Source organism: Amblyomma maculatum, chromosome 1, assembly GCF_055883805.1.
Source record: "Amblyomma maculatum isolate TAMU_Amacu chromosome 1, ASM5588380v1, whole genome shotgun sequence".
NCBI classification, from domain to species: Eukaryota; Metazoa; Arthropoda; class Arachnida; order Ixodida; family Ixodidae; genus Amblyomma; species Amblyomma maculatum.
In genome coordinates this window covers 337,566,191-337,591,853 of record NC_139344.1, presented here as the reverse complement: position 1 = coordinate 337,591,853, position 25,663 = coordinate 337,566,191, and the positions used below count along the sequence as shown (strand labels likewise).

The window sequence follows — 25,663 nt, the reverse complement described above, 5'->3', positions numbered from 1 at the left end:
TCTGCAAACTGTTGGCCAGGTTTTACTTAATGCATCATCATCATCATCATCATCATCAGCCTGGCTATACCCACTGCAGGGCGAAGGCTTCTCCCATATTTCTCCACTTAACCCGTTTCTGTGCTAGCTGCATCCACTTGTCCCCTGCGAACTTCTTAACCTCATCTGCCCACCTGACTTTCTGCCGCCCCCTGCTACGCTTTCCTTCCCTTGGAATCCAGTTTGTTACCCTAAGCGACCATCGGTTATCTTCTCTTTGCACTACATGTCCTGCCCATGCCCATTTCTTCTTCTTAATTTCCACTAGAATGTCAGTAACTTGAGTTATTTTTCTGACCCACTCTACACGCTTCCTATCTCTTAATGTTACCCCTGCCATTTTTCGTTCCATAGTCCTCTGAAATGTCCTTAATGCATACTTAGTATAAAACTTTCCTGCTTGTGCCCCTCCTCATCGATAGCCCGCAAAGCATGATTTTAAAGTCGTAAAGCTAGAGCCATCAAATAGGTAGTAGAGGAACTATGTTTTCAGTCTGTATTGAGATTTAGCACCCCCCACACACATATAACCCAAGATGGGCCAGGTGATGCTTTTGTTGTTTATGTCACTGTGTCGCACACAGTTGCCTGTGGAAACGCCATGTTTCCTCAGTGTCTGATGCATCTACGGACATATTTTTGGACGATGACTGCAGCAGTGACCCAGAAGATAACTTCGGTTTGTCATATTTTAGCACTTATAGCGAAACTGCAAGAAAGCGGCCTGGCACACCAACATCAACCAATAAGTTTCACTTTGTCTGACGAATAATTTTGCGGCTGCAGCGTGCTCACCTAAAGATATCCTGCATGTTCAGGAGGTCACAGTTTTTACCTGCTGGGTGTCAGCATCTTTCGAGAGGGATCACTTGCCAGTATGCACAGAGAGTCATTTCTAGCTATGAGAGCTATGAGACTGCTGGGTGTCGACCTAAGCTTTGCTGTGCCCGCTGATGCAAAATTCACTAAAGATCGCACATTTTTATATAGCTTGAAACACACTGTACTTAAAATGCTGATATGTGCTGATAGAATGCGCAAGACCTGCCTGTATATATTATATTTATATTTCTCTACGTGTTTCTTGTATGAAAATAACATTGTACGTGTCCCTTCACAGTAAGAAATGGGGTAAAAAGAGATCACATAGTGTCGCTGATATAGATTATTGGTGGCGTTTACTGTAAGTGCATTGGGGAAAAGTAAAGCACTGTCATGTTCTAGAAGCGGCAGGTGATGAACTCCATCTCGGTGATGCATCTCGGTCATCCCTCACCCACAGAACTTGATCGCTGCTGCACTTCTGCACTTCAAGGTCTTGCCCTTGCAATGCCTTCAACATGCCTGACATTTGGCGCTTGTGCCTTTGACACTGTTTCCTAGATTCAAATCTTGGTTCGCATCCACGGAGATCTCCCGACGCTTTTTTTCTTGGGCTACTTTTGGTCCACGTGACTGCAACTTGTGATAACAAAAGCTTATGCAAACATCTCACATGTTCACGTTAACTTCTAGCACTGCCTTTGAGGTACTTTATGGTTATGTTGTTGCCTGTTCAAAAAATCAATCAAGCTCACTACAAAGCAGTTTTCAGCAAGCTGTGGAGACCGCTTTAAAGACTGTGTAGCGCAGGAATTATATCTATGATGTCAAAAGTGCAGAGTCCAGGGGTTTTGCCTCTGAGCCTTGTAGTGGCTCTTATTTAGCATTAGTGGAGGTCCTTACCATCGAATAGGCTAAGACAAAAAATCTTAGCATCAAGAGATTCGGAGCACTGGAAATGTATTGCAAGCCACATGAAGTGGCTCTGAAGCAGACCGCCTGGGCTCAACACTTATGACAAAGACTGTACCTGTGGAAATCAGTGTGGCACCATTGCACTTGATAGGATCAGTTTGTTTTTCTCCATAAGGCCACTTCTGCTCCATTTTTTAATTATACGCTTAAAGGAAGTTTAGGAGAGGGGCATAGAACCTGAAAGATGGATAAATGATATATGTTGAATAGTAAAATGCAAAAAAAAAGAAAAAAGAATTGTTGCACTTGTCTACTACTTTCATGCACAGCCTTGCACATTTGCATTTAAAAGAGATAATTTCTAGTTAATATTTACTACTACTACTATACTACTGCTACTGATACTATACTACTACTACTACTACTACTACTACACTACTAAATATAGGAGCACTTAAAGATTACAAGATATTTGATATTCTTTATAGTAATTATGTACAAGGTCGCTCACACTTGACGCGAACTTGTGATCACGTGGTCATGCTTTTCAGAGTGCCAGAGTTCTACGTCAGACGCACTGGTGCTTTGAAGATTACGCCCGCGTGCTCATCCTAAAAGCCTTAGTTCAGTTACCTTTCAAAAATTATTGAGTCACTGGCATCAACTTGTGGTTTGTTGCCTTTTTTGTGTGTGTTTCTTGGACACGCAAGAGGTCTGCAGACTGTGAAAGGTTGTGTGCGCTAATGTTTGAGTGTTGTTCTCCAAAGTTGGGTTTCTACCGTTTTTACAGGTTCGTATTTTGATACAGCATGCCCTGCAGTTCTTCAGCAGTTTTTGCAGCTCAGAATGTCATGAAGGGTCAGGATATATTACAAATGTCATTAGTCTGCTGCCCAGTCCCGCAGGTTAAATCCACGCCTGGTGCATTATCATTCTAGTGAGCCCGGGTCCGCTCCTGAAACTGCCCCAGCGGTAAATTGCTCCCGAGTGTAAATATGTATAGTATAATCTATCGCGCATTTAAATAATTAAGTGGACAGCACGCCAGAAAGCTTGAAAAAAAAAATTCAAAGCACTTAAGACCGCTTACGTGGAGTTATGAGGGAGTAATTACTCGTTGGCATCCACCCAAGCTTAGCCATACGGCTGCAAAGGAAAGCTATACAGCTTTTCAGAAACTTCATAGTTAAATAACAATTCACCCTGATCCGGGGATCGAAACCGGGACCACCGCCTTTCCGGGGCAGTGGCTCTACCAACTGAGCTAACCAGGATGGTCAGCGGGTCGGATGGTAGGGCGAGAGCAGATTGATCAATTACTCGAAGTGGGAACAGTGTTGATAGAATGTTTTAGGAAAATTCCCCATGGTGGAGTAGACTTGAAATAAGGGAATAATTACTCATTGATATCCACCCGGGCAATCAACACCGTGCCCACTTCGAGTTATTGATCAGTTCGCTCTCGCCCTACAATCTGACCTGCTGATTGTCTTGGTTAGCTCAGTTGGTAGAGCGACTGCCCCAGAAAAACCTTCCCTTTGCAGCCGTATGGCTGCGCTTTTGTGGACATTAACGAGTAATTACTCCCTCGTTGTCGCTTACGTATATCATGGCGAAATATCGCTCGCGCAACTACTTCGATTCAAAACGCGTGCTGCACTAGGTCACATGGCGTAGTGAGGATATTAGAATACACAATTGGAGGCGCATAGGTCGGTTCGAATCCCTATCGCTAACTAGACTAGCAGATGTGTGCCAATGGACCTCCCCCTGTTAGCAAACAAATTTACGCCAAGAATTAATACAGGTGGGTGGGCGCTCCGGGAGGAAATCGGTTTACTGGAGCGTCCTTTTGTGCCCCGTCTCCCTGCTTGTGGAGCGTCGGGGAGCTGCCCGACGATGTGCAGTTTTTCCTTCAAATTATGCATTGAAATCATATTTCGATCAAGCACAAGTATGCGGCACTCCCCAGTGCATGATTCGCACCTGCAAACGTGATCACAAGCGTTCGGCAAACGTACACTTCGGTGATATTTTTGTGTTCCTAGAACAGGCGTGGTTCGTAATAAAGATGCCTTAAAATTTCACGAAACGTTTTAAGCGTGTAGGCCATACACATAATTGAAGTTACTGCAGATGTCGATCGATACCGTTGTTGTTTTTTCTTTAAATATACATTTCCCAAAAGCGACTTTTGATTAAACGCCACGAAGTGTGGGCATTCGGGAGCGAAGGCATCAGCGTACGCACGAGCTCCGTGCTTGGCTGGAGGATTCCTCTGTCAAGTAAATACATTTTTAATTTGTGTCGTTTAAATCACGTTCGGTCTTGCAAAGACAAGATGCTACTGCTAGAAGTAACCTCCTAACGAACAGTTAACGCGACTCGAGTGTGCGGTGGAAAAAATTTCAGACTAGCAGCGTAATTCAGTCACCGGAAATTTGTTAGTAGCGTGCATTCTACATCCGCTGATAATTTCACGTGAGTGGGTCGCGAGGCAGTGCTGCAATATACGTATTTTCGAGAACAAGCCTCTCGTTCTACCGCCCATTGATACACAGGGTGAGTGCAATTCGGACCAACAAATGTGATGCACATTGGTAGAACCAGCGGCATGGAAAATAACGACACAATATTGCATACATGAAATAACATTTATGCTGGCGCTGTATAATCTTCAAGAATGTACTTAAATCATGCCACCAAAATCAGCACAGCGCTCGAAGGCGATAAACTGTACGTCTCATTGTTGTATTCTGCTGTACTTCGGCGATCACATGCTTCTGACATGTTTTTTTTTTTTTTTTGGAGCCGTCTGATGACGGATTCTTGAACATGATCCGCTGAGCCGACTGGCGCACGAAAAGCTCTTACAGGACTGCCAGCAGTCGCATATACCACCCGGTATTTGAGCAATTGGTTTGGAAGGGTGGTAAAACAAACAAAGTGTTTCGTTCATCTAAAAATACGCGAATGCACAAGTAGTATGCACGCAAAACTTTGCCTACGACTCAAATACAATCAGAGACTGTCAACGCATGGCGTCTATCGCTTCGTTCTTTGCATGCCTCCAAACCTCATTTTGTGCCGCTTGCAAAGCTGGAAAAAAAAAAAAAAAAAAAAAAAAAAAAAAAAAAAAAAAAAAAAGAGAAAAAAAAACGAAAATAAAAACGAAAAAAAAGTACGCCGCTCATTGTTTCCGATCAGTTGTCGCATTCGGCCACGCAACAAGTGAACGGCATTAAGAAAAACAGGGCATGAGACCTACACCGCGCCGCCCGCATCCGATGTTTTGCCCACCAGGCCGAACCACTGGTATTACACGTGCACCTAATACGTCTTCTGTGACGTAGGCTGGTACGGGCTTATTAAGCAGCGAAATGTGGTGACGCCACCCGGAACGCTGCGCGAAGAACGGTTGCGTCGCAGTTTTGATTACGAGATCAAACTTGGCGCCATATTGAGGTCAGTGGAGCGCGAGAGGTGATTAGGGAGGAAGAGCCCTGGCGGAGGAGTGTCCGTTGTGCATGCCGTTTTCCCACTCTCCGCTTCGGTTTCTCGACAACTTCTGGCGTCGCATTTTCTATGGCAACTAATGACGCAAGCGAGGGGAAAACTTTTTTGCAACTCGATGCCTAGAAATTACTCGGGTTCGAAAGACTTGCTCGTAAGGAGGACTGGACAGACAGGCACGCAAACAGACAAAGCCTGTTCGGCGGAGTAGATGACCTGTAGTGCTAGCGCTGCAAAACCCAGGGATTTTGTTTTATAAACATCCTCACCAAGCGGGCATTGTTAACAGAATAGGGTATTGTTAACAGAAATATAGCGTGATCAGCGACTAACCCGCTACGTTTAGCACTTTATACCAGTGGCAACAGTTATGAGACAAGCTTGTTCATTGAATGCGTACGCATGTTATGTTGAATCAACCTTTTAGGGAAGTTTGAAGAGAGAGGTTAGGGCGGAGCAGCTTTTGGGAACGGGCATCGTAGCGGGATTGCGGGTAACCCGGTGGACTTGGATGGAGCCCAAAGGCAGAGAAGCGGGTGAATATAGAGGGGCGATAAATTGAAATGCGTTTTGTCACCTGTTAAAGACCACAAGAAATTCGGAACAGCGGATTACGTATAAGCATCGCGCCGGTTCTCACACCTGTTCGTCCTGATTGCACAGTGAGCGACGTGCCGTACCGCCAGAATCCCGAGTAGCGAAGACGAGTGGTGAGAGTAGGGACCATTGTCATACTGTGTGCCGTGTTATCGCGTGGGAGGCACTGCAGTGGCCGGCGGCTCATTCGAATGGAATTCGCACTTGCTGTCTTCTCACTCGCCTCACTGACCACGAATCCCCGTAATAGTCATGTCCGCGTAATGATACAAATATGACTGGGAAAGGCAACCGAAAGCCGATTCACCGCCGGACTAGAGTGGAACCTTGTCAAGCGAGCGACCCTGTCATCTGCTTTTCAAAAAAGACTTGCAGGGCCCCCCCCCCCTTTTTTTTTTATTTACTTGTGGAATACACCTAGTACAATATCGTATCTGCTGGCCGCTCTCACGTGGTTTAGTTATAGGGTCAGTCCATGATAAATGCACTTATGTTTGAACTCGAGCCTCTTTGATTTCGTCCAAATCATTTGTGACTTTTTATTGAACCCTCAAAAGCAATTTTCTTTGATGTCTAACCGAGGGGGGAAATTTCCTGTCATTTGTGACAGCCCTTTGAACTGTCCAGACTAGTCCGAAATTGGCCTCCGAAAAAAGAGAAAAAAAAAAAAAAGAAAAGAAGATGGTTGGTTTGTGGGGTTTAACGTCCCAAAGCAACTCAGGCTATGAGAGACGCCGTAGTGGAGGACTCCGGAAATTTCGACCACCTGGGGTTCTTTAACGTGCGCTGACATCGCACAGCACACGGGCGCCTTGCTTTTCGCCTCCATCGAAAAGCTGCCGCCGAGGCCGGGAAGAATCATAAAAAAGTGTTTACTTGCTTTCCGCCCCCCCCCCCCTCCTTTTTTTTTTTTTTTTTTGTGGCCAATGTACAAGGGGTGGAATTTTTTTTATCATATTGAGGACATTACCTGCACGTCTTTTTTTGTGTGTGTGTGTGATTTTATAGTTCGTTTTTGTAGCCGAGAGCGGTCCATTTTGGAACTTTTTTTTTTTTTTTTTTCTACGTACACGCGACATTCGTGAGCAATATAAAGCATTTAACTGGCTCGCCGTAGCATTTACTAGAGGGGGAAAAAATCACACTGAAATTAAATGGAGTAATGTCCACACACATACACAGAAAAATGCCAGAGTTACCAAAGCTACCTTGTGCTGCTTATTCAGACGAAAATATACTGAGATGCTCACTTCGAAAATGCAAGATACGGTTGTAGCCCTTTTTATTGAGATTTCGCTCAGGAATTCTTATTGTGCCTATATTTTGTTTTGCTTTAGTTGAGAAAAAAAAAAAGTTGATAGTGCCGCAATATACCGGTTATAGCTGTCCCGTTCTGTCACTTCACTGCTTTTTATTGAGATTTCGCTCAGTAATTGTTATTATGCCTGCCTCTCGTTTTGCTTTAGTCGAGAAAAAAAAATGCTGATAGTGCCGCAACATACCGGTTATGGTTGTCTCGTTCTGTCACTTCACTGCTGAACAAGCCTTGGCGCTGTTCAGATTTCAGACTGCTCCCTGCTTTGCACATCCGCTTTGATCGAAGCCGGCATCTTACTTCATGCTGCAAAAGCCACGCTCTTCGAGGTGCGAGGATAGGTTCGAACGACTGGGTAGGGGGTATCCACAAAAGCGAATATGACCGGAAGACCGGAGTCTCGCCACGGCTGCCTTCCGCCACACCCTCTGCTCCTCTTCTTTCTCTTGCTTCCACGCTTCCCAGCCCGAGTTTCGTAACGCTTTCTACGGCACAACCGAATAGTTCCATAAAGAACAGAGGTCCCGTGTTAAGGTATCATTCGATCTTCCTTTTTGAAGCTAGCCGGCAGCGGCTTGCATGATTACTGCTCAGAGGCAGAGGGAAGCAAGGCAGCTGTGATACGTGGCGTGTAGCGGGCAAGAGATAGCTCCGTTGTCAATTCGGCAGTGCTGATGAGGACAACACATCCAAGTACTTTTGCAAAGCCTCTATTTTATTAAGGTATACAAAGCAACAACGCGCGCATACGTGGTTGCGGTTATTGTAATTTATTGTTTTTGTAAAACGTAAATTAACACGCACACACACGCACGCGCGCGCGCACGCACGCACTGATTGATAGATAATGTTAGTGTTTATGTAGAACACACCTTAATTTGTTAGATACATCGGTGTTTGCACAAAATGCCTTATTCTGTATTTATAATAAGGACTGTTGAAATTACATAACTCAGTACTCATTCGGGAGCACGTCGAAATGTGTTAGGTACAGAGCTTAGTGAAAAAAAAAAAAAGAAAAGAGAAAAGCGAATGACTGGAGAAGCAAGACTCCCGTCTCTTCAGGCGATCATAGTAGCTTCTGTCGATGCCCCCTCGGGTCACCCTATTCCGCTCTTGCAACTCTCGCACGGTTGCAGAGCACAGCTTTTGCAAACACAGAAGCGTACGGCTTCGCCAAAACCGGATGCGCAGCGCTTGAGCACGTGAATGCACGGCAAGGCAACGTCAACGTTGTGTTCTGCAGTGAAGCGACAGTGCTAGGCAACCGTGATCGGGGCTCCAACTCTAAAATATTTTTTCCCGACTAAAACATCAAAACCCTCGATTAAAATTGCAGATCAAAAAAATAAACTGCTTTGCATTTTTGCAGTTAGTACTGAGCACATATTTTCGTCTGAACACGCAGCACAATACACCTATTCTTAACCTTGCCGTTTCTTTTACATTATTCAGTTGATTTTTAGTGTAAACTTTTTTCTGTATAGTTAATGTATAACGAGTCAGTTAAAAGCCTTATATTGCTCACGAATGTCGTGTGAAATTGTTTAAAGTTCAGAGATAGAGCGTTTTGAACTAAAAACGAACTACAAGAAACACAAAAACCTTGTCCAGGCAATGTCTTGGCACATCATAAAAAAAGATTCATTTAACTCATGTACATTGTCTTCAACAAAGAGTTTAGAGGGTAGGAAATACAAGAAAAATATTGATTTTTTTTTTCTATGTGATATAGCTTTGCACTAGTCTGGAAAAATAAAAGGCCTATCACTTGACGGGATTTTTTTTTTTTTTCTGTAAGACATTAGAGAAAATTGCTTTTGGCGGGTAAATAGAAAGCCACTATTTTTTGAACGAAATCAAAGGCCGATAGCGAATAATGACGTGGAATGACCCTATAAAAATGCGCACTCATTTGAAAATTCCCAGAATTTGTAAATGCGCCCCAACAGTCGGCGTTGGCATGGGCGTTCGGCAAAGCTAAAGTGCCGTAGGATGCATCCGTAAGTGAACAAGCGTTAATCTAAGCAGATCCGAGAAGGAAGTTAGGTGCGCAAAAATATGTAAAATGCGCGACAAATGGCCCTTCAAGGGCTTAGGGAAAAACAAAAGCTTGATCCAAACGATGAAAACAGTCTGTTCACTCCCTGATGTTTTAGTCGTCGAGAGGCAGGGACTACGCTCGCGTGCTAAACGATGTAAATGCACGTTAAGGATTCACGGGTAGTTTAAATTGACTTTCAGATCTCCACTAAAACGCCCCTCATAGCCGCAGTTGCTTCTGAACGTGAAACACCACAAACCACTTCGTCTCCCGCGCAAAGACCACCGAAGGTGTGAGTGAAATAGGAAAGAGAGAAAGAGGTATCGTAGTGGAGGACTACGGCGTAATTTCGACCACGGGGTATTTAAAGACATCGCACAGCACGTGGACGCCTCTCCGTTCCGCCATCATCGAATCGCAGCTTCCGGCGGTCCGGTTCGAAACCAGGTACTCCGGCTCAGTAGTCAGGCGTCGTAACCACTGAGCCACCGTGGCGGGGCTCTTCAATTTGTTATAATTGGTTTACAGGAAATTGAAGGCACAGTATCTGTCACACTTTCTCCATGGACGCCTGGAACACGCCGTAATCGAAGGGAAGAAGGTGGGAGTGAAACCAGAAAGAGAGTTTACTTTTTATCATGACTGTATACAGCCGCCCTCAGGCTTATCAAGAATGACGGAAAGCGTGGTTTGGACTGCCGCCATCTCCATTTGCTGCGTGTGTTTTTGCTTTGATTGATGTTAACGCGTAACGTTCTAAGCATGACACTAGACTCCGGTGGTCAAGTCCCTCCAAAATTATAAAGCGACCTTACAAAGTTGTAATAAGGGAGAAATTACTCATTGGCATCCACCCAAGCGCAGCCATACGGCTACAAAGGAAAGCTATACAGCTTCCCCAGAAACTTCGTAGTTAAAGAAAAATTCGCTCTTTCCCTACCGTCTGATTGCTGGCCGTCTTGGTGAGCTCAGTCGGTAGAACGACTGCCCCTGAAAGGCGGTGGTCCCGGGTTCGATTTCCGGATCTGGGCGAATTTTTCTTTAACTACGAGGTTTCTGAGGAAGCTGTATATCTTTTCTTTGTAGCCGTATGACTGCGCTTGGGTGGATGCCAATGAGTAATTACTCCCTTATTACAAATTTACCCCACCTTGGGAGTTTCCCCTAAAATATTCGATCTTACCCAGTTTTGTTTGCGGGTGCCCTCTCGAGGGATTCTTTTTTTTTTTTTTTTTAACCCAGTACGCCGATATTGAGGGTCCTCTCTATTAGCTATTCGTAAGCAACGATCGCAGCTAGTTTCTTGGGCACACAGCTTTACTAATCGGAAGTATCAACTGCACTGTATGCAGCCGAATAATAATAATATAAAAAAAAGTCGCAGCTTCTTGGGGCTGGATACATACCAGCCTTTAATGAGCAGGGGTGGCGTCGCACTAATTAGGATGGCCTAGCAGACGACGCTGATTGCAGCACAAGGAATTGTGGGCGCGTCCTTGCCCTTGCATGCTTTATCCTATCCCTTGTCTTCCGGCGCAGCAGTACCGGGGTGTGCACGAAACAAGGCAGTGTCGAAATCCATGCAGGTCGCTATTCCCATGCAGTATTGCAAATGCGTTATCTCCCCCGCCTTCGAGTCCCCGCGCTTTCAGAATCCCTTTGTCCTTCTCCCACTGCGGACAACCCCTATTGACGACTCTTCACTGCTTGGAAAATACTTCTAAAAAAGTGTCCGACTGTACAACTTCCTCCTGCAAAGGTACATCACGACCATTATGCAGCAAATACCTTTACATAAGCTGCTAGTTTTAAAATTAGTCGTCAAGAAACGCTCGAAAAGCACTCGATAAACTGCGCCGCTCACCGATGGGAGTATTTCCAGAAACTAGGCGTTCAGAGGAAGCGAGGAAGGTTCGTATAGTTTGTCAGGAGCGTTCAGTCGCCTACGAAGCCTCGTGTTGTGCAGAAACCGTTGAAAAAGTCGAATTCCTTGGCAACCTGTAAATAAATGGACCAGTGCGTCACAGTCATGACTGATAAGTGACCAACGAAGTGACACGCTCGGTTCCAGGCTGCATGGGTGCGAAAGTACAGGGACTTTCATTTTTTTCTTCACGTCTTTCGTGCTCCCAACCTAGGATCATACCCAGAAATTTGGGACATTTTCTGGGAAATAGTTTTTGAACATAGTTGTTGACATATTGTACAACTTCAGGATAACAACCAATATATCCGCAGATCATTCCTTGGTAGGCTTCTGGCTTTTTGCTATTGATTTTCAAAAACGCGCCTCATTCGTTTTATGTGGCAGTCTGACTTGTTTATCGACAGCGAAGGACAAACTTCAGAGGCAAAAAAATTGACATGAATAGGAAGGTTTGACCATTTCCATCAATACGTTCATACAGTATTTTGCAATATTCCACAGCTGCCACAAAATTATTTTAAAGCACGCCCCAATATCTTAACCTATGATGAATCACATCCGCTGGCGAAAAGATGCTTCAGTTCAACTTTCTCGACTATAAATCATCCTTTTCTGCCACACAGAGGTGACATAGCGAAAAAGAGCCAACTTTCACCGAGAACAATGACTGAATGGAGCTGTCCGCAATGTCTCTTTAAATATGGCTTGTTCTTAAATCAGGGACATAAAAAGAAAGCATAGTCGTGCCCGTTATTATGACACCTGCCAATATGTAGAACGAATCACGGACAAATATTATGGGAACTAAATTTTTTCGTGTATTCACCTCTTTAATGGAAACTCGCTCTCTATACGACGCCTGCTATGAAATTTCGGAGGACCCATTTGCATTTTTTCCGCGATACTTAGGACCGCAATGACAGCAAAATTTCTAGTTCTCTAATTAGATCATTTCATGACTGTATTTTGAATGCTGGAAACCACCGAAATGTACTGGCAGTTAGCAAATGCGTGAAGGATGTCTTTTTGGTTTTATGCACTTGCACGAAAGATTGTGAATAAATTTTCTCTGTCGCTTGTTCCACGGTCAGAAACCGAATTCGTCTGATGCCAGCCGGCTGAGAGCATATAAGGACTGTGTGTGAACACTACAATAAAAGACATACGTGATTCCGCATAATTATGTATCGCATAGTTATGTATTTCGCAGACCTCTAGGCATTTCAAACTCCTCCGCGTTATTTTGCAGGTACTTTGGCAGGATAATTAATTACCAACGCCGAAGTTTTCCTCTAATTTCAGTGCACTGCCCAGTGCAAAGGATGTAAGCAGATATAACGCCAAAATGTTTCCTCATAGAGGGTTTTATTTTTTCTTGTTTTTCCTCGTGATTGCGGGCGAATATCTCTTTCTTGGCTACATGGCCGATAGTAACTAGACAAAACTGTATGAAAATTGTATATTCGATTATTCACTTACTTCGAACATGCAATAGAGAGCTTTAATTCCTACATTCACGTAAAGTAGCTGTAGCTTTCATGAACTCTTTTCTCAAACATAAGTAAATTGTTTTCGTTTAATTTGTTTATTTATTCAGTATGATGATATTTACTTTCTTCAGTGTGGTACCGTCAACTTCACTAAGAGGAAGCATGCAGAGAAAACAGCGGATTGAGCTACTGCGGCGAGGGTAACTTTGTCTTTCAAGTTCCAGGACTTATCTTTTGTGCCAGTGTTCCCATGTCAGTGCGCGCGACCAAAAATAAAGTAACAAGGATTCACAAAAAGCGGGTCCCATGCACGCAGACACCATCTTCCTGTATATCCCCCCTCCCCTTTCTTTTATCGCGAATAAACGTTTTACCACTCCACTCCTCCTCGTCCCTTCGCACCGCCACGCTCCTCTACGGCGTTTCAGTGCGAGACGTCACGGCATGGGGAGGAAGAAAAAGAGAAGAGTGGATGGATTAGGGGTGTCATTAGTAGGGGTTGTAGGCAACCAAAGGTCGACAAAAGTATTTTGAAAAAAGCGGGGAGTCGAAGCGGGGGAGACAACTCCTTCGGAAAACTGCATGGGAATAGAAAACTGGCTTTCGACACTGTCTTGTTTCGTGCACACCCCTTCCACAGCAGTCTTAATTACTTTTTGAGTGTGCAGGACAAAGCCGGAAGCCAATTTTTATCACGGATTGGAAGCTTAGACTGTTCCCACAAGCGTGTGCATAACAGTATCTTACGATATCCCACAGTTGACCCAAAATTAAAAAAAGTGTCCCAGATTCCTGGACTCGTTTATACAATGCACGGTAGATCCACAAGCTACTAATTAATTTTGCGCGATCACTTCTTGAGAGACAACGAAACAAGAGGTTCCCACCTCCACGCAACGTGGATGATTTCCTGTCGCCTACAAAACAACACTTACTGTGCTTTTGTCTCTCACTTCTCTCGTATACACTCGTCCACATACACGTAGAGCGTTCGGAAGACGCGCTCTGTCGTGAATATATATGACAATCGCCGCTGCCTGGCGTGGTCGATACAGCTCTCAAAAGCATGTGGAGTTGATCCATGGGAAGTGTACTATCCATTGCACCGCTCGAGCGCTCCGGACAAGTGTGTGGACATCATCCTCTCGGAGCACATTAGCTGGGACTCCTTACGTAAGAGCAAGCAGGGGAACGCAATTTCCTTATGAACAACAGAATACTACTTGCGGAAATTTTTCAGTTAGACGAACTTCGGCGTAATCCCCCTCCTTCCGCGAAATTGCCCTTCGGCTCGTTACCTTGTTGTCCCAATAATTTTCGTTACTCACGCATTTTTACTGACAGACTGACGTCACTGCCGCCACCTGCATGGCAACAACGACGCCAGTCCGTACGCTTCTCCTTCACGCTTCTTCGACGGCCTTTACAGAAGTAGCGTGTTCATTTGCGCCGATTTCATCGGGGCTTTAATTCTTCCTTTTCTGAAGGCCGTTAGAATGATGGGCTTGAAGGGACTTTGTTGGAGGCGGAATCCGATTTGCCATTAAGCATTCGCTGAACACTGAATTTCCTCGTTTCCCAAAGGTGAATTTTCTTGGCTTTGAAAAAGAAAACCTAGAGGTGAAATGGGATGAAACAGTCGTGTTCTTTATTTTGTTTTAAGGAATCAGCTGCTCGTAATTCTCGTGTTTTTTTTTTTTTTCGTTTTGTTTTTTTTTTTGGCAGCTAAAAATCAGTTTAGTAACATAGTAGTACGAAAACGCGTTTACTATTATTATGATTTTTTTCGTTAGGATTTACTTCATACCAAACATTACGGGTGCCTTTTTTATTTGTTTCTAATTTTGAGCAAACTGAAGGTCAGCTTGCGTGTACGTCTTTTTTATTTTTTTTTTATGCGGATTTTATTCAGTATAACTCCGCGAGGTTGGGCTGTTGCAAGGAGTTGAACTCGCGGGCCTATAATCTCTAAACTGGCCGCCTTTTGCAGTTTAATTGCTAGCACATAAAGGAGCCATACGGGGGCACCCAACGAACAACGCTGCAACACGTTGCCCTTCTTGTCTTCGGGCATCCAGATGGTTCGCTGTCGGCAGCGTCGGTTTCTAAACGTGCCGCGATACGAGACCCCCCGGTCTCGTAAACGCATCTCGAAACCTTGGCAATCAACGCGCACCTTCTCATGTCAGTCGTGCGCCGTCTGGGGTCGGGTCTCGCGTAAACATTTCATTCAGCTCGAGATTCCGATCGCCTTCTTAGCTTTGTTACACCCTTCGACAGGTAGATGCAGGGAGCGCCACATGTGTCGTAGAATAATCAGCGAACGAAGCTTTGCGTTTCGCCGCTTCTCGGCTCCTTCGTCGTCCCATATGTTGACGCCGCGAGCAGGTACACGGACAGCGCAGGCAGCACATGACCTGGAGAATGAAAAGGAGAGAGAGAGAGAAACGCGTCTTTTGTGTTTGGCGCCCGAAAACAGGCATGCTGTTTGTTGCGGAGGCACGTTTGGTTTGCCTTGTTTCTTTCTTTTCCATGCGGGTGTACTGCAGTGCAAGCTTGCGGACTTACAGCTTGCTGTGTGCCGAGCGAGCAGCCAAGGTGGCGACGGTGTCGCCTAATTGGCCGGGGCAACAACCTCGGGAACGCAGCATGGGTGGGCGGGCGACACTCCGCACCGCGACCATGTGTGGACGGAGCGGGATATGCCTTTTTTTTTCCCTCAGGTCTTCCCTTTCCTTCACGCGTGTCGCTGCGTGTGGCTGCGTGCAAACACCTGAAACGGGTGCGTAGTTTCGCCGTGGGCGACATCTGGCCGTTATAGTGGCTATCGGGGATCCCGGAAAGGGAATAGAGACAATGGGACACGCGCGCCTACTGATAAGCAGCGCCCACCGGAAGTGTGCGCGAACAAAGGAGAGTGGCGAAGGGCCCCGAGGTTTTTTTCTTTTTTTCAAAGATTTCGATACCGCACGTAAGCCAGCAAAAACGCATTCTTTTTTTTTTTTTACTCTAACTGCGTTGTCATCCGTCTGAGTGCCGAGAAAGTGGTTATTAATTTTGATTACGCGTTTTACGTGCAGCCTCCTGTCAGTGTGACCGACCACTTTCGGCGCCGTCCCAGACGTCTTCGATGATCTCCCGCACGCGCTTACGGCGTATTCCAATCACACTGTCTTGCCCGGATTGAGAGAGAAAAAGCGCGAGTGGGCGTGTGTGCGCCTCCCTCCTAAAGGCGTTGGTTGCTCCCCCCCCCCCCCCTTCTCCGCATACCCCGTTCTTCCTCTCGTTTTTTACACGTCTTCTTCTGATTGGTTGGCGGCTTCCTCGTATAACCAAAGAAGCTGCCGCGACGAGGGTTGCGCGTGCAATGTTTTGCCAAACGTGCTCTCTTCAGAGTCTGTCTGCTGCAACCGAGGCGTTGGAAGCAACACGAAGCTTTTGGGGAGCTCGTCTTCCCCCTCTCCTCTTTCCGTTCGTTCTTTTTGTTGCTTCCAATCTTTTTTTTTTTATTTTATTTTATTTTTTCTGTTGCTCGCGCCACGCACGCTACGCCACGCTGGCGTCGGCCGCCGGCGCAGCAAAAGAAGCGAGGGCAGAAAACGGGGGAAGTTCGTCCGCCGCCGTTGGCCAGCCAGGCACGTTCGTCCAATAAGCCTGCCTCCGCTGTCTCTCTCCGGAGGCTTTTTCTTCCCGACAGCGTAGACTTTATAATTAGAGCCAGCACCACCGAACTTACCCTCTCGCGAACAACACCGTGCAAAGTAAACACGAACGCCTCCGTCCGGCGTGCGTGTCTGCTCGCCCTTTGCACCAGCGTGGCCACGTCGACAGCTTCTTCCTTTGCCTTCCCCCTCTCTCCCTAGTCTCTCCTCTTCCTGAGGAGAGCTCCTTTGCATAGCGGGACAAAGTTCAGCGTGCCTTTGGGCGGTGGTGGTGTTGTTGTTACCGCTACGGTTGCAGCCTGCGGCCGCAGACGCTCCTCATCGTCGAACAGAGACGAAGAAGGGGGAAAGAAAAAGAGAGAAAGTGGGATCGAAAAGAGCTGAGCTAGCGATGCCGAGTTCATGGGCCAGCAGCGCATGCTTCTTGGAGAGCGTATGCCTTCGTGGAGTCACTTCGTCGTACGCTGTCCTGGAGTTCGCACTAGAAGAATAAGAGCCCGATTCTCTCCCATGTTTGCCGACGCTGAGGTCGCGGCTCTGGACGTGTCCGCAGCGTACCAGCATCGCCACCCGTCCACCTCTACTGGAGCAGCTTACGAGCGCTGTTACCCTTCGGCAGCAGCGGCAGTCCTGATGCACAGACCGCCTTATCCCGACGTTGCCGCAACGGCCTCATTTTATCCTCTCGATGAGCTGGCACTGCCCTGCGCTGTCCTGCCGGAGCATCAGCACCGCACGTCTTCGTACGCAGTCTACGACCGTAGCTACATCGACGCCCCGCCTTCTTTCCTGTACAACGCCGCTGCAGCGGCGTACGACTGCGCCTTTGGAAGCTGCCCCGACTGCTTGGACGCCGGCTACTCTTCGGCGACTCCCACCGGCGGCCGATCTCCGGCGGAAGGAGACGAAGACGCGACCTCTGGCGCTGCAGTCGAAGCCTCAACGCTGGCGCGACGCTCGTCCAGCGCTAGCAGCGCTCGCAAGCGGGCCCTGTCCCAGGCCGAACTGGAGCGACGCAGGTCGCTGGCGAACCATCAGGAGCGGCGTCGCATGCACCGTCTCAATTCGGCACTAGACCGGCTGCGCAGCGCCATACCGCCGCGCCTGCAGAACGGCAGTCGCCGACTGTCCAAGATCAAGACGCTCAAGATGGCCATCAACTACATCGTCGAGCTACAGAACGTGCTGGGACCCACGGACGTCTCCGGCGGGGGCCTCACTGCTCGATCCTGGAACTGACACCCGTGCGTGATCTGACTGGCACTGTTGTGGTGCACGTGCTGACTGCAGTGCGTGCCGGACGAGTTTGGAGAAACGGTGAGGTTGGCGGACGGTGTTGGCGACCGCGTCGCGTCGTAGATTGTGATAGCAAGATCATTGGCACGAGCGTCTTGTGAGTGACTCAATTAGCCGTGCAACTTGAGGACAACCGCTTGCAGTAGGCTGGAGACCGAGGGGCGCTCGTCATTTGCTGCTTGGTAGATCTTGTGTGCTGCAGTGGGTCACCCTTGCGAACTAATTGTTGCACTCTATCGACTCTTGTGTCAATCCAGTGTGATAATGCGTAGTGGGGTTAGGTATTGCAATACGTTCGGCTTCGTATACCGTTGTACGTAAATTGCTTAGAGGCCACGCTCACAACATTCTCTGAACTCTGCGCATATACCAGGGCATAAATACGACCAACAGGACTGCGTCGATACGATTCTCGGCATACCATAATGACTTTTCTTTTCTTTTTTTTTTTTTTTCGTATAATCTGACATCTGAAATTTGCTGGAACAAGGGCGTAGCAGATAGGAGCCCGCAGGGCGGATTCCATCGATGACTGTAGATTACGTAATGTCCTCTCTACATGCGATTATATCGAGAATTCTTTGTTCGATATATGCGCAGTCTGGTTAAGGCTGCCGAGGTACTGGTAACGATAGTTAGTGGCGACATGCCCAGCTCGAGCCAGTCCCTGTCTTATCGCGGTCATTCACGTCCACTCATCCCGATGTTACGCTAAAGGAATTTCAGCAATATTGTGTGTTCAGCTATAAGTGCGAGGCGAAGTATCTGAGTGAAAGAAGTGGCCACATGATTGGCTGATGTTTCTTCCCTTATTCTAACAGGAGTATAATTTCACGGGCTCTATACACTTTTCTACACATCGTGCTGCGGTAATACCGCCCTGCTAGCGTTTCCTAAATGAAAAAAAAGAAAAGAAAAAGCGTTAATTTTGAGTTCGTATTCCCTCTTAGACTGGATCGACACAAGACTACGTTTTAAGCTTTTTATGGGCGCTTGTGTGTAAGAGACTCGCGCACATTTGTATCAGCATGTTTGCCTTACTTTGCGCATGCGCAATTGTGCAGAAGTTGTGACCAGATCTACTCTGCGCAGTTTATCATTGTCATTCCGTGGTTCCCTCTTCGTTGCGAGTTATTACTGGATACTCAACACTGAGTTCTTACGGAACTTATTCTGCAGCATCGTCTGAACGGGGTGTTGTCTAAACATGTTTCCAGATTGTGAGTAATGCTAAAGTAGCTAATACTCAATGCCTAATTTTGTGTCATATTTGTTAGTGTCTTTTAGCCGCTCTTTTAGTTTGGATTAAAGGCCGGATACTGAGATTTTTGTACGCACGGGCATGCTGTGCGATTTCGGGGTGGTCACGAAGTTAATTTACGTTTACTGCCTTATGATAGTAAATGGACGGTCTAAGATACATGTATAGTTTTGTAGTTTCCCCGTCTTATGCCCAAGTGTGGCGTCGACCTCGGTCTTGCAGAAGGCGTGCTTCATGTTGAACTACTGGTGTTCCCTTATTGTTTAATCGAGATTCTGTTCTGCTTCCTTGATCGCGAAATTTCTTAGCGAGTGCTGGCGATGTTACAAAGGGAAATGTTTGCGTTCGCTTTAAACTGAATGAGATTACAGGAACCGTTCTTCTGCTGAGGCTTTGTCGCGGTATGTAATTGTTGATGACAAGTCTGCTGCTTTTAATTAGGTTTTTCTTGTTTTGCTTGGCGCATGCCTTGTGAGCACTGCCAGCAAGATAGTGGCTGTGAGCCCTTCATCTGCATTTGTTGCGGTAATTTTACTGTGAAGCAATAAAAGCTTCCCATATGCAAGAATCGTTTGACCTGGATCACTTCAAGCATAAAACATGGACTTCAAAATACTCTGTGCTTTCTGCTTTCTTTTCTCTCTTTTTTTTTTTTTTTTTTTTTTTTTTGCAAAAATGTCTTAACGCGTTGTGTATACTGTATTCGCAACGCATGCATTCGAACATTTTGTGCCGTCACATAGGTTGCGATATCTTAACCATGGCTGCTGTCCTTTAGGGCACTTCACACGAAGTTTAATGTAACTGCGTATATTTCTGCGTTAAAAAAAAAAGCAAAGAAAAAGGAGCGGCACTATGTTCTTGAGAAGTGCAGTCTAACGCGGTTTGAGGGTGCATGACAACGCCAGGACTAATCCACTCAGAATAAATTGCTCGAACGCGGATAATTTTGTCTAGAAGGCTGAAAATAATATATTGAGCTTAACATTATAATGCGCAACCTGCGCAACAGTCGCGCTAGACTGTACCTGTTACGCGGACATATATACGGTATCTACCATTATGGCCCAGAGTTGAGGGACAATGAGCACAAATTGAAGTTTGCCTATATCGATAGGTGGTGGCGTTCCTAGGGCAAAGAGACGACTCTCGCAGAAATTTCGCCAGAAACAACCAAAACATAAAATACATGTATCGCCATAACTGGTCGATTTCGGTATGAGAGCGCGTGCCCTGAGGCCGATTTCTGGACGCGGATCCCCGAAGCTGAGCTATATACAGCCATTCACTTCAGCAAACCGTTCTTTTCAGTGATGACGTCACAAGTTTGAATTAAATGGCGGGAAAACTTTTAAAATAGTTTTTTTTCAATAGTAATGTGTCTATGCATCTGCACAAGCGTCAACGAGGCGGTGATGAGGCAGAAAATAATTTTACCAAGTAAAATAATACAGTTTTCCCGGTATCCCGTGAATTCCAGAACTCGCTTTTGAGAAGTATCGACTGTTAACATCTACTGGGCGGTGAAACTTCTTCAAAAGCATATCACATTGGTCATGTTAGTGGTGTATTCGAGGGGAAATTTCAGCTGTGGTCTGTAACTTGAAAGACAACTAGGAGAGGTTCCACATCGCTAACAATGAGACATGGATAGGACGGGCGCTGATCTCCAACTGTCCCGTCAAAGCTTATTCGTCTTTGTTAGCGCTGTAGAACTTTTCCTTTTAGTTGAAATGCATCAACTTGCCCAGAATTTGTTTTACTTGAAAGGCAAACGTATAGTCCACAAATGCATTTTCTCGGAGGACGTACGCGGACATGCCGGGTGCGCGTATGGTGTAGACGACTCTTAAAAAGCACCTTGAAGTAGAGGACCTCCAAAGCATACCGTTTGTGGGTGCGTGAGAGAATAAGTAGAAACAGCCGTGAGTGAGAGAGAGAGAGAGAAAACTTTATTGTCGGGAGTAGTCTTAGTGGAAGAGCCAAGTGGCCGTTAGCATGGTGGCTTGCGGCGACTTCAATTCAGCGTGGTTTACGGCGGCCAATTGTATATCGGGGCACGCGTTACGCAGCAAGTATAGTGACGTAGTGAGTGAGTGAGGGAGGCTTTAACAAAGGGCTTGCTTCGACGCAACCGTAAACTGTTGAATGCGCAGCTTAATTGCACCGAATGAACCTGTTGCGGTTTGGCGATACGGCTGGGGCAGCTGCTTCTTGAGCTCCTCGCGCTCTAATTCTGCTCTTATATGCGGCGCCCGTGCCTAAAGAATCTAAAACAATTAAATAGACGCTTCTAAATTCTGTAACACCTGACGCATCGCGCAAAATATACGCTGTCCAGGTGTCTCACATTTAAATTTTGTAACATATGCATTAGCGTTCCGAGAAATCGCACAGTAATCGGTGCTCACTGTGGTGTATTATATATATATATTGTTACGGACGACAAGGAAGAAGAAGCGGGCAGTGGCGCGGGCAGGAGCGATCGCGCTAGGCCCGCGGACATTCATTAAACGTCATCTACCATCGCCATCGGTCATGCTCTGTCTCCTGTCTTCATCGGCTTGCCGCTTCGTAACAATATATATATATATATATATATATATATATATATATATATATATATATATATATATATATATATATATATATATATATATATATATATAAGCGTGCAGACCGCTAATGCTTGGTCGTGCTTGCTTTTCTGACGTTTGTGCTAACGCCGCGTCTGAAGCACAAGCATTGTACTCGTGGTATTCGCTTTGTCTACGCAAGCACACCTTGCTGCTGGCATTGTGCGCCAATCATAAGAATGAGAAGTAATACAAGATAAAAAAAAATACAGGGTATCTTGGGTGTCTCTGAAGAAGAGAATGACGAAAGCCTACCCTTCCTCTCCTATCATTTGCCTCTCATCGGCGTTCGTTGCAGTGCTACATATATTTATAATTGGTTTACAGGAAAGGAAAGGCGCTGTATCTGTCACACTTTCTTCGACAAGTGTGCGTTTGGACGGTGCACCATCGCTCCTGTCGCGTGGCGTTCCTTGGCGCGCGTTTAAGTATGGGATTGCAGATGGCATGCAGGAACGATAGACAAGATGATGCTGGTTGATCGCTTCGAATTTGGCGGCTGGTGACTTCACTTCTCTGTCGACCAATCAGATGCACAGCTCGCGCGGACAGCTTTTGTTGACGACAATATGAGCCATTAAAGGCTTAAAAAAAAAAAGGGGGGGGGGGGGGGGGGCACATTTCGTGGTGCATAGCACTGCTGAAGCTGTGCTCTGCACCACAAAACGGCATCCGTGACATGGCTCTTATAGTTGCCGTAAACTTCATGTTAGTCCTATATTTCTGAATGCAGTGTGATGAATGCCTTGAAACTTGGAGGTCTACAAATCGTCACGTCGCCAAAACAAATCGTTGTGCCAAAACGCACAGGTGGCGCACACAACTTTCCGTATGGCCAATATGAACTCTTAGGCAGTTATCGTACGAACCACCGTGCCATTCCGGTATTGCTAGCGCGCGGCCAGCCGTGGGAAATGTCTTTCTGCTACACGACCATCCGATTCATTGCTATAGTTCCCGTAGCCAAAGCGAACCACACTTGGTTCTCGGTCTCGCATTGCTGCAGCGCTGTGAAAGCTAAGCGTGGCCTTTACGAATTAAGGACGAAATTAAAAAAAAAAAAAACCCGAGATTCTGGCTGTGCTATAGCGGTGACCAAAGATGGCAAGTACTTACACGATACCTTGAAAGATGAAAGCCATTCGCGAAGTAGTTTTCGATCTCCTTTTAGCTAAGGCCAGGCCTAACTTTCATAGCGCTTCGCGGTCTTTGATGACTGGAGAGGGAGCTCGTACATAGGTGCACCCGCTGTAGTTTTCGGTGCACGGAAGTCACAAAAAGGCATTGTTAGGCAGACAGGAATGGAAGTGTCCGCTCTGCATTTACGCGAACAGGACAGAATACGCCTGCATTATCTCGACGATACTTCCGTGTCACCAGAAAACCTATTTGGGCATAAGGAAAATAAAACCGCAGCAGGCACAGGGCGGAGGATGGAGACAACACAGGGCGGTGTGTTGTCTGGGTTGTCTCCACCCACCGTCCTGTGCCTGCTGCGGTTTTATTTTTCTTATGTCTCACCAACTGGCCTACACTTCTACCCTCCTAACTTATTTGGGCACATGTATACATACGTTCACTATATAAAGCTTTTCTTTTGTAACCATCCACGTCGTGCACATAGCCTATGCACACAGCCTGCGCTAACCCATTGCACCCCCTCCCCCCCCTCCCCCCCTTGCAGTCGCACTACCGCTACGGTTGTTCAGGCTGGCAGCGATCTGGCAGGCAAGCTGGAAGGGAAGTTCGCCCAAATCGGACAACGTACGTTGCTGCTGCGCGCTCTATATTTACTTCGATTTCATCACACCTGTAATCGGTATTTCATTAGCGGGGAAAAAAAATTGTGCACGGGCATGCGTGCATGCACATTGGGGCGCCGCTGCGATCTCTTCGGATTCGATGGTTTCCTTTCTGCGCGACTTCTTTTCGCCGTCGAGCCTTTTCGCTGTTCGCGTATTTCATTGCAAGAAGATATTGTGCCAGCAAGTGTACCGGGTTTTCATTAAGCATATTGAAATGAACTTAGACGTAGTCGGGCGCGTTGTAGCCAATATACCGCCACGCGTCGCCCGCTCGCCGATCATTAGGTATAGTAAGGAGAAGAAGACCACATGCATGCACCAGCTAGTGATCGAGGACGGTCGAGCATCGACCTAGATCTGCCGAAGAGAAGAACAAATATGTCAGCGGGAGACCGCATACTTTGCAGGAGGCGTTAACGATGTTCGTGGCGGGTTCCCCTTTTACTATAGTGTTCTATAACACTGTATACCTTTTACAGAAGAAAAGGCTCGGATTAAATTTAGTGGAAAGATGGCGGTGACCGCACTTAACATCCATCCATTCTACTTCAATATCCTCACTTCTACTACACGACGGCAGAAGTCACGTGTGTATTTTAATCGCAAATCTTGCGTGCAATTATTTTAGCGCCTGTATAGAAGTGAACGCGCGAGTAGGTGACAAAAAAAAAAAAAAGAAAAGAAAAAGAATGGTTATTACCAGTTCGCATGTACAATGAAGTCGCGAGCGTGTTTCCATCCGTGGACTATCCCACGTCATCTGTCGTTGTTGGATATGCGTGCATCCCTTGAAAAGTGCGTTCTTGTTATGACTTTGCGCTCTCTCTCTCTCTCTCTCTCTCTCTCTCTCTCTCTCTCTCTCTCTCTCTCTCTCTCGTTAGCTTGACCATTTTTATTGTAAGGCGCACTCGAAGGCATCTTAAACGAGGGGAGATTGTGTCGCGGCCGCATTTCCTCTTTATTTCCTTTTCACGCCCGCATAGTAGTGCCTTCACAATGTAATTAAAAAGAATGGCGCACGCCGCGGCCAGTAGCTCGGCATGGCCCATCGCCTTGCATGCCGCGATTTGGCTGCACCTGAAGTGACGACATATCCTTGCATCAAATGTTCAGAAAGTGCTATTCAATGAAGGTTGTTGTGGAATGTGTTTGTATGGGCTTTTGCGTTGCTTAGCGGTAACAGCGAAACATTGCCGGCGCGGCTTATTTGTTCGAGATATGCAGTGGCTGCGCTATCAGGAGAGAAATTTAATTATTCCTTACTCTTCCTACATAGGTTTAGCACGTACACGCAAAAAAAAAAAAAAATAAAATAAGGAAGAGTGAAAAACTGCCTGCTATTTTTCGCTTTCACGTATATAGAAATATATGCACGGGGCAGACAGGTAAAAAAAGAAAAGCTTAGCGTTCTCTTATAAGATGTGCGCGTCCCTGCTCTTAATTGTTGCCTTCAATCAGCCACGCCACATAACGCGTCGTCACATATAACTTAAAGCGACGAAGACGCTTTCTTTGAAAAGGGAAGTATTGCAGGGTAGAACATGCCAGGTGTACCAAATACGGGTGTCCTGCGGCGTGTCGAAAACCTTGGGTCCCAGAGGAGAGGCTTTAACCCATTCACTTCATGATGCTAATCGCGGAGTCCTTCATGCAGTTTTCTGAGTCCATTGTAGTGCACCTATGCACTGTAAAATGCGGCTGCGAGTGGGAACCATGTCTGAAATGATGGAGTTCCATGCAAAGGGGGAACATTCATTCGAAAGCAGCGTACGATCCTTTCTTTCTTTTTTTTTTTTTTCAACGCGGCGCTTAATTGAAAAAGAAAAAAAGAGAGCACGTAACGAATGCCTTTCCTTTCCTGGCCAGGTATGAAGATTAACCGGAACCGGTGATGGTGGCGCCGCGGAGATCGACCGATCGACGGCCATGTGGCCCTGGGAGACCGTCTTCCCTCGTCCCCATGTCAGCATGCATCTATAAAGGATTGCAGATATCGCTCATACCGTCTCCAAGTGCATCACTTCTTGGGAGTGCAGCTAAAAACAAGCTCAGCGTGTTTTTTTTTTTTTTTTTTTTTTTTTTTTTTTTTTTTTTTTTTTTTTTTTTTCAGAGCCTTCGCACCGTTCTTACTTTCGCTTGTTTGATCTCTTGCACAACTGAATTGTCGACTGCATATCGCTCGTCTAATCTGTGTGCTGAGCCGCTCGCTTCGCAAAAATCGAAAAGAAAAATGCGGTCAGCATATACTTGTGTGTATATTGTTAATTTATACCAAAAGCGTGGCATTTCTTGTTTGACAAGCACAAGTGAATAAAACTGCTTCTCCTTGGTTCTTCGTGAA

General features: G+C 46.2%; 2 protein-coding genes across 3 annotated transcripts in view; both read left to right on the top strand.

Moving 5' to 3' along the window:
• Positions 1–25,406, top strand: part of Jwa (PRA1 family protein Jwa) — a 28,968-nt gene extending 3,562 nt beyond the window's left edge. The window contains exons 5-6 of one of the 2 annotated variants that reach the window (XM_084588299.1): positions 23,202–23,281; positions 25,189–25,406. In XM_084588299.1, coding sequence (XP_084444425.1) covers positions 23,202–23,281; positions 25,189–25,214 — 106 coding nt within the window. In that variant the 3' untranslated portion in view covers positions 25,215–25,406. The remainder of the gene's footprint in view (positions 1–23,201; positions 23,282–25,188) is intronic. The other variant, XM_084588306.1, reaches the window with a different exon arrangement.
• LOC146207532 (uncharacterized) lies at positions 16,136–18,061 on the top strand. Its single transcript, XM_084588286.1, has one exon. It carries the CDS (start codon positions 16,727–16,729, stop codon positions 17,561–17,563), a length of 837 nt encoding a protein of 278 aa, XP_084444412.1. The 5' UTR covers positions 16,136–16,726; the 3' UTR covers positions 17,564–18,061.
• Positions 25,407–25,663: the final 257 nt, after the last annotated feature.